Source organism: Glandiceps talaboti, chromosome 16, assembly GCF_964340395.1.
Source record: "Glandiceps talaboti chromosome 16, keGlaTala1.1, whole genome shotgun sequence".
Taxonomy (NCBI): Eukaryota; Metazoa; Hemichordata; class Enteropneusta; family Spengelidae; genus Glandiceps; species Glandiceps talaboti.
In genome coordinates this window covers 2,173,481-2,189,690 of record NC_135564.1, presented here as the reverse complement: position 1 = coordinate 2,189,690, position 16,210 = coordinate 2,173,481, and the positions used below count along the sequence as shown (strand labels likewise).

Sequence of the window (16,210 nt, the reverse complement as noted above, 5' to 3'; positions counted from 1 at the left end):
TATGTCTTTTGCAATATTACTTTTGTTTTCCAATTTTTGTGTTACTTTCCATTACTGTCTCTTAAAGTGTTGACAAGTCTGCTTTGTGTACCACCACCACCACCACCACCACCACCACCACCACCAACACCACCACTGCTAACACCACCACCACTACCACTGCTAACACCACAACCACCACCACTACCACTGCTAACACCATTCTATTTTCCTTATCCAATTAGTTCTCATTGTCATGAATTTTGAATAGTGAATTGAATATTTCATGTTGACGTACACAATGTTTATCCCTAAGTAGTGAAGTGTGTTGCTTTGAACACTACTACTACCCCACAACCACCACCACCATTGCAACCATCATTATCGCGCCATCACATTGCCATCTCCACCATAAACCACCATACCACCATCATTGCTGCTGCCACTACCACCACCATACTACCACCATTGCCACCACTTCCACCATTGACACCACCTACTACCACCACCACCACCACCACCACCGCTACGACTACCATCATTGCCACCATTACTACTCCTGCCACCATCATACTACCATCATTGCTGCCACTCCCACCACCACCACCACCACTTTACTACCATCATTATCACTACTCCCACCACCACCATACTACCACCATAAACCACCATACCACCATCATTGCTGCCACTCCCACCACCACCATCATATTACCATCATTGCCAGCACTACTACCATCGTTGCTCCCAATACCACAATCACCATACCACCACCATTGCTGCTGCCACCACCACCACCACCACCATACTACCACCATTGCCACTACCACCACCATACTACCATCATTGCCACCATTACTACTCTCACTACCACCACCACCATACTACCATCATTGCCACCATTACTACTCTCACTACCACCACCACCACCACCACCATACTACCACCATTGGCACTACCACCACCATACTACCGTCATTGCCACCATTACTACTGTCACTACCACCACCACCATACTACCACCATTGCCACTACCACCGCCATACTACCGTCATTGCCACCATTACTACTCTCACTACCACCACCACCACCACCACCACCATATCTGTAGATCTTCTGTATGTTTTAATTTTGATGAGTCACTTTTAGTGTTTAAAGTGTATACTTGGTGTTTGTTCTTTCTTGCTTTGTTGCCCCCCCCCCCCCTCCCCCATGATCTAAGCAGCCTTTCCCTACCAATGTATGAAGTTGATGTTTATGTAACTTTTCAAAACTAGTCATGAATTGATAATCATATTTACCTAACAAACTGTCTTTGTTCATCTTTCAGGAGGTCCGTCGGCAAAAAGACCCAGAGGTTTAAGTGCTGTAAGTTGTACTATTTTATATACAATGGATATTTTGTGTGTGTGTGTGTGTGTGTGTGTGTGTGTGTGTGTGTGTGTGTGTGTGTATGTGTGTGTGTGCACGCGCGCGTGCGTGCGCGTGTGTGTATAGAGACATAGAGAATGACATAGAGAGACTGACAAAGGGTCTATCCGTATACTATACTTCCATTCTATGTTTAGTAACAGATATATCCTTTTTCTCCAAGTATTTGTTTTGAAAGGGGGGGGGGAGAGAGAGAGAGAGAGAGAGAGAGAGAGAGAGAGAGAGAGAGAGAGAGAGAGAGAGAGAGAGAGAGAGAGAGAGAGAGAGAGAGAGAGAGAGAGAGAGAGAGAGAGAGAGAGAGAGAGAGAGAGAGAGAGAGAGAGAGAGAGAGAGAGAGAGAGAGAGAGAGAGAGAGAGAGAGAGAGAGAGAGTATTATAGTTATAATCTGATGAGTTGTGTCATGGCACGTGCAAACAAGCATGCATGTACACACATACACAGACAGACAGACAGACACACACAAACACACACACACACACAAACAAACACACACACAGTTACTTTATTACAACAACGTGATTACATGAGTGTGTAGTTTCCTTGTTTGTTTATTTGTTCATAAAATATCTGTCTGAAAATAGAAATGCTTTGTTTCCTCTTGTGCTGTTGGCAGTTGATGGATACAGTTCAGTTGTAAAATTGGTGACATGGATATTTGAAAACTATTCAATGTAGCATGAAAAAAACTATTAATATTCGAAAGTCTCTCTGTTCGAAAAATGATTTAGCTCAGATTTTCTAGATGTGCATGTGTTCTACTTGATTTGTTGTCGTCAGAAACTATATGGCGTAGAAAAAACAAGTCACTTCTTAAAAATGCCAACAAAATATGTAATAATAAAGGTGATACTAAAGTGTGTACAACAGCTGTTTGGATTTATAAAGGCAGTAGGTAGAAATATGAACTTTCTTTGAACACGCCTACACTGAAGTAAAAAATTGCCAGATCCATCATTGGAAACAATAACAATAAAGAGACAACAAGGAAAGGTCAAAGGTGATAGATGTCAGTCATATGTATTTTTGATGTTCATGAATATTAATGACTTGATAAAAAAAATTGAAAATTCGGATATTCAGGAGCTTTTAACCTTTGGTATTTCAAGACTTAATATAACTCAGTTTTGTAAAGCATTATGTTTTCAGAGTGACATGTAATATATAAATTGTAAAGTTTCATTGTATGAAAAGCTTCTTAGATACAAGTTTATCTGATTTTCATTTTAATAGGGAAAGGTATTCTGTGTTTAGTAACAAATGGGTTCTTCTCTTCGAACTGTGTGTATTGATGAGAACAGTGATCTTTTGATAGTTTGGTGTGAGATGTTTGGGCAGATGTAAAACAGTCGCCAGTTGAAATGGATTATACAAATCGGGGTTATACTAGGGAGTCTATTCTATTCCTGTCTGTAACCAAACCCTAACCCCTACTCCCTAGCTTTGATATAGATATACATCTTTTGTAAAGTCTGTCCGCTTGTACAACATTCTTGCCAAGCTATATGTGAGCATAGTTAGTGTTGAAATGTAACAGACTTGTGATCTTAGTGAAAGTTTAAGGACTTCTTTTGAACACTGGAAAATATCCAGTATGGATGCCCTTGGTTGATAAATATGAATTTTTCAACTTTATTGAAGTATTGAAAGTTTTGTTGAGGTCATTCGACTTTGTAGATTGTATTTGCTAAAAAATTGAAGATGGGTAACCAAGCAGTTAAGTTGTTGATACGTAGTGTAATGGTGTGTCACACACCAACTAGCTGTCACCGGAAGGAGTAGGAGATATAATGCACTTGATGATAGCTAGATGAGAAAGTGTGTGATACACTGATGATAGACAGAGATGTTGCTGTAGTCCCTGGCAAGGACACTCTATTAGATGGAGTCTCAACTATCTCACTTAGATCTACACAACGGAAGAATGACTTGATTGAAAAGTGTTAATATATGTGATCAGTACAGAACGGTGGGAGAAGGTGTGAGGGTGTGTCATTCAGTGATGAGACAGAGGAGATGGAATGGACATTAGGAGGTTGAAATTGACAACACATGGATGAAACATACTATGATGGCGAAATTGACAACGTTATGTTGACACAGATATTTACGATGTGGACTTTGAGATAAAGTGGACCATACAATGTAGATATTGAAGACACAGTGGTGAAAGCAACATTAAAATGTAGAAATTCATCACTCTTGTATGTTATACAGTCATTACGGCTGAGAAATTGAAAACACAGTTGTGAAACGGACATTATAGTAGAGATACTAAGAACATTGGGATCAAACGAACATTGCGATATAAAAATTAACATAATTAAAACAATGTAGGAATTAAAGAAATAATGATGAAACAGACATAGTGTATATCTACGACTCCAATGACCTTGTTCAACCGATTTTTAAAAAAAGAAAAAACAATTTGATAAATGTGGACCACAGGAATACAAGTGATGTATCTTTCTCCATAGTTGTAAATCACTACATTAATCCCCTTGTCATCAGTGATGAGTCAAACTTGCCAGTAGGCCATCAGCAAAATATTGACTCAAGGCATTATAAAATGTACAGTTATCCATCTTGTATTCAAACAGAATGAATTACGTATATGCTACAGATTTTAAAAAATTAACTTAATTCATATAAAGAGCAAGAAGCCATAAAATCTGTTTCTTGGTTTTTTTTTTACACTTTTCTTCTAATTTTGAGTCAGAAAATGTTTTTCAACTTGTGGACAAAGGTGAAATGATTAGGAAATATTTTGATGAATTTGTTAGAATATTTGAGTTCATCATCTTGTTATAAAAATGTGTATTGACACTCGATGTAACTGTATATCTTCAGTACAGTACTCTGTAGAGTTGTTTAAAAATATCCGTATTTTACTTGTCACTCTGGTCAGAGGACATCACCACCTGTTGCCATGGTAGGAGGAGTCTGTAGAAAAACACAAAGGGAAGATGGGTGCAGTTCTATCAATAAGGGATCAACACAAAGCATCATTAGGGGCATTTGATCTCATCTCAGTCTAGATTCCATGCAACAGTTGGTTTCATTTTTTTTATAACAATTGTATCAATGATGTATTACTGTTGTTTAGTACTTATATTTTTTTGAAAATATTTTTATTTTTTTTATAATAAAGAACAATTTTTTGTGTTAGATGAAGAATTCTATGTAGGAAGTTGACGGATAATTAAGATATATCAAAGATTGTTGCTATGTTTATTGTTTGGTTTACACTAATTTGAACTCTTGCTTTTAGCCGCGGTAGAACTTTTGGATTATGTTTTGCTGAAATATTTACATTAGCAAGGAAAGAAAGTGTGCAGGATTTGGAACTTGTTGTCTTACCAAACATAAAATACACAAAGATAGAGGGTTAGGTTTGAATTAGAAGTCACAGCTTGACTTGGTATACATAAAGAGAAATAGTGACCAAATGAAAACACAAACTGAGCTAACAAAACAAGATTTGAAAAACATAGTAGGTAATTCACACTTTCCCTTGGATAAAGTGTGAAAAGCCCCCCACCCCACCCCACTCACACTCACTCAATAACAATAAATTAATCAGTGTGTGTGAATGGGGATAATTGACATTTACTTGGAAAAAAAGGAAAATGTGTAGAAGATAGAAGATATAGACATGTAGGTATATGATGGACATTGTGTTGATATCCTACTAGTTTTCTAGGTTATTATAGCTACCATGGCCAGCAAACAAGACTGGCTTCTCAGAAATAATAGTAGTCTGTGTGTATAATATTAAGTATCCCCTATACAATTTGTGGATGGCCGTAGCTATCAATGACCAGGAAACAAGACCAGCTTGTCATAGGTAGCTAGTAGATATCCCCTATAGTTTAGTAGATAGCTGTAGCTACCATGGCTAGCAAACAAGGTCAGCATATCAGAGTTCATCTAGTATTGTGTGTGGATATCCCCTATCGTTTTGTAGATAGCTGTAGCTACCAATGGCTGGTAAACAGGACCAACTTGTAACCCAGAGATCACCCTAATACAGGGTTCTGCTGTTGTGCAAATAATCAGAATATTGTGTGATCAGTTGCAGAGTCATTAAGGAGAGGGATGTTGGGAATAGGTTTAATAGCAGTCAGCTTGTGTGGAGATTGCATCGCCTTACACATGAATAGATAGCTGACTTTACTCCAGACACATGTTGAAATAAATCTATACACTCTATTAGGAGGACATGTGGAGTTCCTACAAAATCAATCGTTTATAAATGATCATATCCTTTTGTGATATTCTTTTCTACCATTATTGCTATTCACATTCAAATTAAACTTTTTTGTCAGACTCTGATCGAAGTGTTTTATTTTCCAATAAAGGTTTTACTAAAGATCCATTTCTGTTACAAAAACCAATAAATTGTGCATGTGCACTGTGAACCTAAGTTATTATCGCATTTGATGGAGCAAGTGGACTTGGAATTTTGTGATGCCACAGTCTCTTCGACAACAAGAAAATGTTTGGAGCAAATTGTGGGATTGATCACCAATCAGGATATCCCGTTACGATCACCTGACAGACCACAGCCAATCATGGTTTACTAAGTCAAGTGTCTTAGAGTGAAATATAGGTTGTGAATTGTTTTAATGACTGGTTAGGAGTGTAGTGAAGTGTGGACTATGGTGAATGTTCAGGAGTTTTCATTGTGGTGTAGTGGTGTCCTATGAAATCGTAGGGATGTGGGCTCATGACAAAGAGCTTATTTACATGGTAGCAGCTGTCTTTCCTATTGTAACCAGGTCATATATGCAAACTTAGTGTCAATGAGTAGTAAACACGCTATTTTTACTTGCTATGAATCCCTAACCATTCAGCATGACAGTTGTAAATTTGCTGCATGTCCATCTCATCATGTGTTGTCACCCTCTATGTTTTCAATTTTGTACACTGACAAACTCTTTTAGAGATTCGTTTGCATTTGATAAATAGAATTTGAAACATTTGAAAGATCGTAAATAAGGTGTACATGTGGTGAGGGGAGGGGGGGGGGATTGGAGAGGTAATAAAATAGAGAACATAAAACGGCGGTTTATTTATGACTAACAGTGATTCATTGGATAACGATGCCTGTATAGTATTTATGATTATAAATTTATTCTCTTTTTTTGTACACTCGGATAATAAAAGTATGACGATGCAGGTAGAATAATGAGCATAAAACACCCACAGTGAAACACAATGAAAACACAACCCAGTATTGTTTTAAACTGCTTCTTGTCACATATTGTGTAATTTGAAGAGTTATACAGTGCTTGATTTAATAGTGTTCACATCTATTGTGTTGTTATGCAACATTTGTTTATAACATTACATTTATATAGGGAGAGGAGGGATGCTATCTTTGTTACTATTGTCTACTATACAGGCTCTTAGTCTGTCAACTTTTAAGTGGTGTTCACCAACTTCGTTTCTCGTTTATTGAGGAAGAGAAATCAATTCTCAAAGGAACACGACAAAGTGAGTCCAGCTCTCATTTTGAACCTTCTTTTTTGAGGAAGATGGTCATTTCTGTTATTTCCATTTCTGTGTTGCTTTGTAAAATTTGATAATATTCATTGTGACATAATTCATGAAACAGCAGGTATAACAAGTAAATAAGTCAACATCTTTTATGTTCGGTTAGTGATATAAATGCACAAATATTCAGCAATACCATGCGTTTGGTGATCATGTCATAGCAACAGAATCTGTGATATCAAAATGCGACATCTGTTACTAGCTTCAGGGGGATAAATTAAAGACTCACTTGAAAAACAATTCATGGCTTGAAAACTTTTTGTAGATGTACCTGAAAGGGAGAGGAGCTCACCAAGCAACCCCATGGTGGTTCACAGAAAAGTTCACCTAACAACCCTGACCCTGTCTTGGTAGTTCACATGAACCTCGCTGAATTTCAAAAATATCCACATACTGCTAAATTCTACAGAGATACCAAGGACAAGTTTAGAAGTACTCCTAAGTCATAATATAAAAGACAAAGAACTTTGGATGTGTTGATTAAATCCATTCATGCTCATCTCTCTTTGTTTTTTTCTATTATCTGTGGTGTGTATTATTCTCAAAGCAAAGTGAATCTTACAATCTGTAAATTTACTCCAACATTGTTGTGGTAGTACATTATGAAACAAAGTTTTAATTTCCTTAAATAAATGTATCATAACCTGACAAATTATCACTTTGGATTTGATCCCTTCTGGAAGGAAAGAAATCAAATGTACAGTACTGATAGAAAAAGAAAAATAGAAAAGAAAAAAGTACCTTCCCGATTTTGTTTTAAAATGGTATATTTTACCAAAATGACTTGAGGGAGAATTTGCACTTGGGGTAAAAAAGATAGTCATTTTTGATGTAGTTTTGATATGAATACATACCATTGATGACAGTGATATTTACCATCCATTTCTATCAGTGTAATAAACAATGTAACCTCCATAAAGTTCAGTTAATATGAGCCAACTATAGTCATTCTAGGATTTGCGTTGAAGGTTTGATACCTCCTCCAGCACACAGAGAGTGTCAAGAGGTCTCTTCCCTACTATTAAGTTACCTATTCAGGCAGGAGTACACTGGCAAGGCTTTGGCAACAGCAGGTAGCGTATGCTGGGCTTGTCTTTTGTTTCAAATTGAATTAACAAAGCAACAGGGAAAGGAACCAATTACACACCTCATGAATATTAATCAAGGTGGGGATGGTAGCTGGCAGCATATGGTGTTAGGGACTGTTTAGTGTACCACATCGTAGTGGTATCGTGTCAGTAGTACTGGATGGTGCAGTGAGTTGAGCTGAGTGAAACAGAGTACTACCAATCCAGCCTTGGAGTTGAATGAAGGCAGAGCAACCACACACACACTGATGTCTGGATAGTATCTATCGCCACTGTCATCACAAGGATTGTCAGTTTCACTACCGGGTCATTTTGGACCACATTCTCACGTTCAGGGTGTGATAAGCTCATCTTTTCCATTCCACTGTGGATTCTGATAACTTTAGGATTGTGTGATTTTGTCATTTGGCTGACCATTACTGTTGAACTATTATACAAGTTATATGTTGTGGACCAGAGACCGGTCGACCTCCGAACCACCACCGCCACCAACTGTACCGATGTTTTGTACATACGGGCCGTACTACAAGCCAGTTATGTATCTTCATAACCGAGCCTTTTCTGTAAGTATCATTGCACCTGTTGCCATAGAATTTATCTTTTTTGATCCCCATCCATTCTGGCAGCTCGACTCAATCCATCCTGTAATTTATTTAATATTTATAAAGTCACTTCCAGTGATTGATTATCTGTGGAAGATGTGATCTAAATTAATGTTCCGTAGCCACTGAGAGAGATAAAATTCTAATGGTAAATTAATGGTATGCTATCAGGTTTGGCGATCAGAGAGAGCAGTTCAGTTTTGTTCCATATCATACATAGGCAGCACTCAGGCAAACAGAGTCAATATTTACACTGATCTCCCATTGGAAATTTGTTCTGTTATCATCAAATATTGCCGTGGTGAAATGTATGCACTTTTTCTCATTGGACTGCCTTATTGTCTGTGTGTGATTCACATTGATAACACAGTAGCTTCAATATAGATAACGCTCAACTCTTACACTCTTCTTATTTGCCTTTCAAATTTGCCATATCTGAATTTCTCCTTTCATTTAATTTCACATCTATCTTTCAAAGTACAAGAAATGTTACGATATAGACAGCATCAATTAAAAGCGTTTTGTTGAGATGTAAATTTAATGAATGTGTGTGACCTTGGTGGTCGAAAAGAAACACACACAAATTTTTTAAGTATAATTTCCATGTTTATTTCAGTATTTGTTTCCCATAAGAGTATTTAGTATTTAATCTACAGCAGCTTTGTTTATGTGCTTATAAAAGTCGTGATGACAAAAATATGAAATTTTAATTTTAGGTTTTTTAGAACCCAACATAAATGGATCAATTTTATGAACATCATATTATTGAGGCTGTTGTTGCTACTAGATGATGCTTAGATTTTTATAGGGATTTTATGATTATTTTGTATTGTCATAATGTATATAAAAATACAGCGGATTATTGTCATACTCGGATTATTATCCCAGGACAGAGGTGCTTTCACATGAGAGCAGGTAAAGGAGATAAATTCCCAGATAAAATGTAGTATTTGAAGGTATTTGTAATAAAAATACGGGCTGTTTGATACCCCAGAGTACTTTTATGTTGCTGTAGTAAAATTTGATGACAAAGTTGGGTCAATTTCACTTTATATTTGAAATGAACATGGTTGTTTGGATTAGTTTCACCATATAATGGTCTGGTTGGGTCGGTGTCAATTTTCTAAAATGAATATGGCTGTCTGAGACTGGGTCAGTTTATGTGGGTTTGTTTTACTTTTCTAAAATGTGTTAATGGTCAGTTTTACTTTTTTGAAATGAATTTGGTTTATTTTGGTTTGTTTAACTCTCTACAAATAAACAGTTCAGAACCAATTTTACTTTCCTGATTTTAACTTGGTTATTTTGGTCTGTTTCACTTTTCTGAAGTGAAAAACCTTTTCAAAGGGTACCAGTGAAATTCAGGGATGAATTTAGTAGATGTTTGGTTTATATTTTGATGTAATGGTGTATGTCAGTATCAGAATAGAAAATACAACCAATTAAAATACTGTGGGGGAAGGGGGGGGGGGAGACGAGACGAGCAGTTATAGATAAAATTTCACTTTTAATTGTGAAAAAAGAGGAAATTTCATAATTGTTACAATGGTTTAGAGGAAAGTGGATATAGGTAATTGGAGAGAAACTATCAAGTTTGTCCATTAAGTGTTATTGTCTTGGTAATTAGGGTGTAAATAATATAAAATGACTCCAATAACATGTCATTCTCTGATACAGGAAGTCTAAATCTCTCTATATATTGTATCTCTCTGTACCGGGAACAAAGTCTAACAGTTCACTTAATGTGATCTAAATGGGAAGGGTTACTGTGTGTGATCTTAATTAGCTCTGTAGTTACTTTACAAATTTAATAGTCGGCCTATTATTATATTTATTACCACAAAAACAGATTTTTCACATGCTAATAAATGTATAGTGTAATACTAGGAATTTGATTGGTGGTGGTTATTTAGAAGTTGATAGGCACGTTGTCTGCATGACTGCTGTCAGCCGTAGACAATAAAGTAAAAAATTTAGAAACAAATTGTCAAGCTCTTTATTAATTTGTAATTGTGTCAAATTTTTAAACCTGTACTCGTAGCCATGTTGAGATTGTTGTAAGTCTTTACCTCATAGCCATGTTTTGGTGGTTTTAAACCTGGACCTCATAGCCATGTTGAGGTGGTTTTAAACCTGGACCTCATAGCCATGTTTTGGTGGTTTTAAGCCTGGACCTCATAGCCATGTTTTGGTGGTTTTAAACCTGGACCTCGTAGCCATGTTGAGATTGTTGTAAGTCTTTACCTCATAGCCATGTTGAGGTGGTTTTAAACCTGGACCTCATAGCCATGTTTTGGTGGTTTTAAGCCTGGACCTCGTAGCCATGTTGAGATTGTTGTAAGTCTTTACCTCATAGCCATGTTGAGGTGGTTTTAAACCTGGACCTCATAGCCATGTTGAGGTGGTTTTAAACCTGGACCTCATAGCCATGTTGAGATTGTTGTACCGGTAAGTCTTTACCTCATAGCCATGTTGAGGTGGTTTTAAACCTGGACCTCATAGCCATGTTTTGGTGGTTGTAAACCTGGACCTCATAGCCATGTTGAGAATGTTTTAAATCTGGACCTGATAGCCATGTTTTGATGGTTGTAAAGCTGGACCCCATCGCCATGTTGAGATGGTTTAAAAACATGGAAAACATAGGATTCTTGGTAATGGTTGTAGGTTTGGTGACATGTTTGTAATGGAATCCAGTCACATGGGGGTTTTACTCTTACTTTTCTCCTACCACGCCTGGCATTTTGCTGTAATGGTCTTATATTTGAACCTAAATTTAGATTATGATTTCCCACTGTGACGTTGAACGTTAGCATGTTTACATCGTACATCTCAACCCTCTGAAATGGTTCTAATAACATGGTGGCACTCTTGATGTTGTCACAGTGGGAAGAATTAAAAACCCAATATGAATCTGTGCCTGTTTTAAGGCTATAGCTTCATTTAAGCAATAGGTCATGAGCAAAATACCAGGCGTAGTAGGAGAAAAGTTAACAAAATCACCACTTGACAGTGGATTCTAGCCGTATACAGAAGTGTTGATAAATACATGTGCAATTGCATTAAGTTATTTTTTAGAGACTGGTAACGTAAAATTTACTAAATATAGGGGAGGAATTTTATTGTTACCAAAATGACATCGAGATCGGCATTATATTTTTTTTAAAACTATCATCTCTGTGTCTCAATCAACCTTGTTCATCTTATATAGTTGAATACATCGATTATTACAACAAACATTTTGCAAAAACCTTGCGCTTTGCTCAGTGTCGTGAAAGAACATTGCGAGTGACTTGACTCCCTTTAAAGATATGATAGTGTGGTTAGTCCATTTTAGTTACTATATTGACCAGAACTAAGTTGTCATATAATTTTGTATATGTTGGCAGCATGAGACCTTTTTGAATGCCAATTTATACTAAGTTGAAAAATAACCATGTTTATGGCCTTGCCTAGGTTTTGTGCTAATACTATGGTTAACTGTTGTCTTTGAAAATATTTTGTTAAAACTTGGAGAGACTGGTTTCCATAATGATACATTATTCCTATAGATAACATAATATACATGTACATGTACTTCAATTATATGAAACATTAGTAAGTAAAAATATTCAGCATAAATTCCTCAACTTAATCAGTTCAAAATGGTTTTACTTCAGAAGTTTTGTGGAATGTGTTCCCATCTCCATGACGTTAACTGTAGTAGCCAAGTACTTGAGATAGCTGGATTCACCTAGCCGTGTTCTGCATTGGTGATTGTGTTCAAAGCAAGCCTCTCTGGAGAGGACAAGCTATTTCCTGGACACAGCTACACCATCAGTCTGAGCTGGCTGCTATACATTGTGTCATGTTTGTAAATTGATATTTAATATGCCTGATGGGGGCTGGTTTCAAACTCGGCTGCTAATCAGCTAGTAGAACAAACTAGTAGACTTTAGCTGTTATTTGATGCTCTGCGATATTTGAACCACTAGAACGACACAAATCTGAAAAAATATCTGCACTTTTCATCGTCATATCTCCAATAATTGTAGCTACCAAATAACTATATCCTTGAATTTAACAACTATAATGATGACAACTAAACTTGTTGATGAAAAAAAAAAAATTTTAGTGTGATTTTTGGAAAGTGAAAGTACATTTTGTTCCCGCATATAAAAAAAAATGATTTCAGATCTAATGCAGATTTGGCAGACGAGATAAAGTTACAATAAAGAGGATTTTCCTTTCATGTAACTTTGGTAAATAAATAATGATTACTTGATAACAAGAGATGTAAAACACACTGTTTTGGAAGGTCTTTAAAATGTAGTATTCTGTATCGTTTCTACTGCTGGTCTGTGTCAAGTTTGTTGTCATAATGTTAACACCCAGTAGAATAGATGTGTTATTATTGAAATGTCATATCTATTTCCTAGCTTGTCATTCCCTTTCCATGGAATCCTTTCCTTGTATGAAAACCAGACATTCCATGGATGGCATTTATTGCCGGTGTGATGGTGGGAATATATGACTGGGATATTTTTGGGTCAAGATTATGGTAATGAATCCGTATAACTCCATCATTAGTTTTCCATACTTGGATTGTAATGTTTTCTGCAGGGTAAAATTTATGATGCGTATTTATCATAGAAGATAATACAGTCTTTTTTATCTTGATAAATAGGTGTCCATGGTAGCAGCTTTGTCATAGATTACCATCATATCATAGTACACACTCTATAAAAAATATGTCTATTTTATCTTATCAACTATTGCGTAACTCATTTCATGTCTTGGTCATTTTCATTGAAAATTTCACATTTTTTGGCAGGAAAATGCAAGGAAACTTTTTTCCAGGAAATTGGTTGTTTGATGTGTTGCAAATTGTGATTTTTTTTACTAGTATGTAGAGTTCAGCCACTTTGGGAAAATATTTCTCTATTATATCAGTATGTATTGATGTTTGAACTTTATGTTTTAATGGACAGAGAGAATGTTTTTTTCTTTTCTTTTTTTGCTAAGAATCAGATGAGCTTTAACATTTTCCCGATCCCCTCCAAGCTTCAAAAACTTAATTAAAGCACAAAGGTCAACCCTGGTGAAATATAAGAATTGCCAGAAGTCTTGTAGACTTTCTATTGCCAAGGGCAAGGTATAGAAAAAAGAGAGTACAGTTTCACCAAGTGATATTCTTTCAGTAGATTAACTAGCTACGTGTCATTATTCACAAGTGTTTTCAGGGCAGAAGACCTGGTTGCAGAAATAACATGTTATATTCATATGCAGTGATGTTTTTTGTGCAAAGTTGAACAGATAATGGTCAAATTAATTTCACATCTCAATATTTTTCTTGAAATAAGAAACATACTGAAGCCAATAAAACAATGGAGGAAAATTATGCAAACTGGGGATTTTTTAAGAATTTGTTTTGTTGAAATGTGTTGCAAGTGTTTTGTCTGGGTTTTAGCGTTCTGATGAAACTGATTGCTCTACATGACTGGGTATGTTATTTCGTTACCAGTCATCGGAAAGAAAATATGATTTCAGTGTTTTTGTAGACTTGTTGTTGATTATGTTACTTCAGTACCCTTCAATAATAAGCTACCATCGCTCACTTCACAGAGCAACCATGGTGACTATCATTTCATTAGTCTTGGCAAATGTGAATAGACACTGCGCATCTCAGGGGACTTATTTCAGGCACGCTGCCTGCCTGCCCGCTTTGTTGTGCTCCATCCAGTGCTTTCATTATTCTTTTGTCATGTAAATGGTGCTGTGTTCGGCACTCGTGGCCTTGCACAAAAGGGTGGTCATACACGGGTATTCCCTTGCCATGCATTGTCTACAGGGGCTTTGTAGGAGCTGCTGTTCCTTTGTTCATGTTGTCTTTGTCAGCCATGACTGGTTTACAAGTAACAAGGTGGAGAGAGAAAGGTTGTGGTCTCCTTTAGATGTTATTTACAAATTTACAAAAAAAGAGGGGCTAGTTAGATTCACATGTTGTCGTCAAACATTAACAGTCAGAATTAAAAATGTTTAAATTCTTACTTTCTACCCAGAGAAATAATGCTGAAGTCTTCCTGAGAAGTTGTGTTGTTAACAAGAAAAAGTTCACATAGTTTATGACTTCCACTATCAATATTCCTACATTATGATTTTTCTTGATTTCAAAATTTAGATGCATGGTAATTATTAATTTGTGTAGTGTTTGTAATACAAACTCATGTATTGGTTTGTCTCATCTGTATGTTATTTTTGGGTTTTTTGAACAAAGTTTAAATCTTTACTGTGGTATACTTTTGAATGTGGGTGAAGTGAATCAATGTATTCTATTGATTAATTCACTTTGATTTAACAAAGAGACCAATATATGAATTGTTTACATTTCCGCAATTAGTATATCGAACTAGAATTGATTTGGCCTTCCAATATTTGCTGCACTTTGTCATGTTTCCTGCTATTTCCTACACCATTTTGTATGAAGGAAGAGAATCATAGAGTGTACAATTGATTTCAATTGAAGAGAAATTAAACTGATACCAAATATTGAAAGATTGTCAATAGTCAAAAATAGGTCATATTGTGAGTGATACAAATGAAAACATTTAATTTTAATTGCCTGAGATATTGGAAAAGTTGTAATCTTGTTTAGGGAGATTTGGACATGAGAATGGAAAAGTCACAATATAGAGGTTGGGTATTATCTGTGCAAATTACAGCAATAGCCACAAGCAGGAGCCTTTTCCAAACCAATATTAACAGCTGAAAGGTCGGGTCCGCAAGTAGACAGCGTTTAATCAGAGACGAGTTTAATTTCCGTAAGCGATCAATAAAAGGACGGAAAGACGGCTGCATTTCGGTTGCATATTACTGAATGTAGGGATCAGGCTAGCCCACAATGCCAAGGTAATTTGAAGGACGAGTAGGAAATGTGATTGCTAAAATATATATGCAAGTCATTATGCAACTTTTAGCATGAACATTGTAGAATATACATTCATGTCATTATGGGAAATGTAGGCTGAGTTGTCTGAAGAGTGGTTGTTAGTATCGGCAGACTCATCCATTCCTTATATTGTCATGGTAATGATTCAAACAGTACATTAAAGAGCAAAACTGAATAGAGAAAATAACATTAATTTTAAAGTATTCCCCACCACATTTGAGGAGCAGTTCTGAATTACTGCCAATTGTGTCAGAACCTGATAAGTAAAGTCTGTCTCGGGAGAGGTCAGGGGTCAACTAGAGCAGGATAATAGGGCCACTTAACTATGTGTGCAATGGTGGAGAGGTTCACTTAGAGGGTTCTTCATATGTAGTAGAGTTGTATAATTGCCTTCATAGTATCCCAACGTGGAATACTTAATGTCAAAGGTCATGGGCCCAGAGTGGCTTATTAAAGGTAGCTATTCATTACACCCCATTCCCCCCCCCCCCCCCATCCACCCCCGCATTGCTAGGTTTCTTTCTTATAAGTTTTAGATGTTTTCTGAGTAGAAATTAAGTTAGCTACCAGCATTTTCTTATCATTTGCATGGTTCCACTGTAAATGTTAAAATATGCAACACATGTAT

General features: G+C 36.4%; 1 protein-coding gene across 15 annotated transcripts in view; it reads left to right on the top strand.

Annotated features, from left to right (window-relative positions):
- The window catches only part of LOC144447311 (transcription factor 12-like), a 154,180-nt gene that overhangs the window by 101,509 nt on the left and 36,461 nt on the right, over positions 1-16,210 (top strand). For 13 of the 15 annotated variants that reach the window (XR_013482013.1, XM_078137258.1, XM_078137257.1 and 10 more), the window contains one exon: positions 1,310-1,347. Coding sequence is in view for 14 of the 15 variants with exons in the window: in XM_078137258.1 (XP_077993384.1) it covers positions 1,310-1,347 (38 nt within the window). In the remaining variant the exon portion in view is untranslated. Of the gene's footprint in view, positions 1-1,309; positions 1,348-2,757; positions 2,764-8,214; positions 8,619-16,210 lie in introns of those variants that run through there. The other 2 variants (XM_078137254.1, XM_078137263.1) reach the window with 2 other exon arrangements.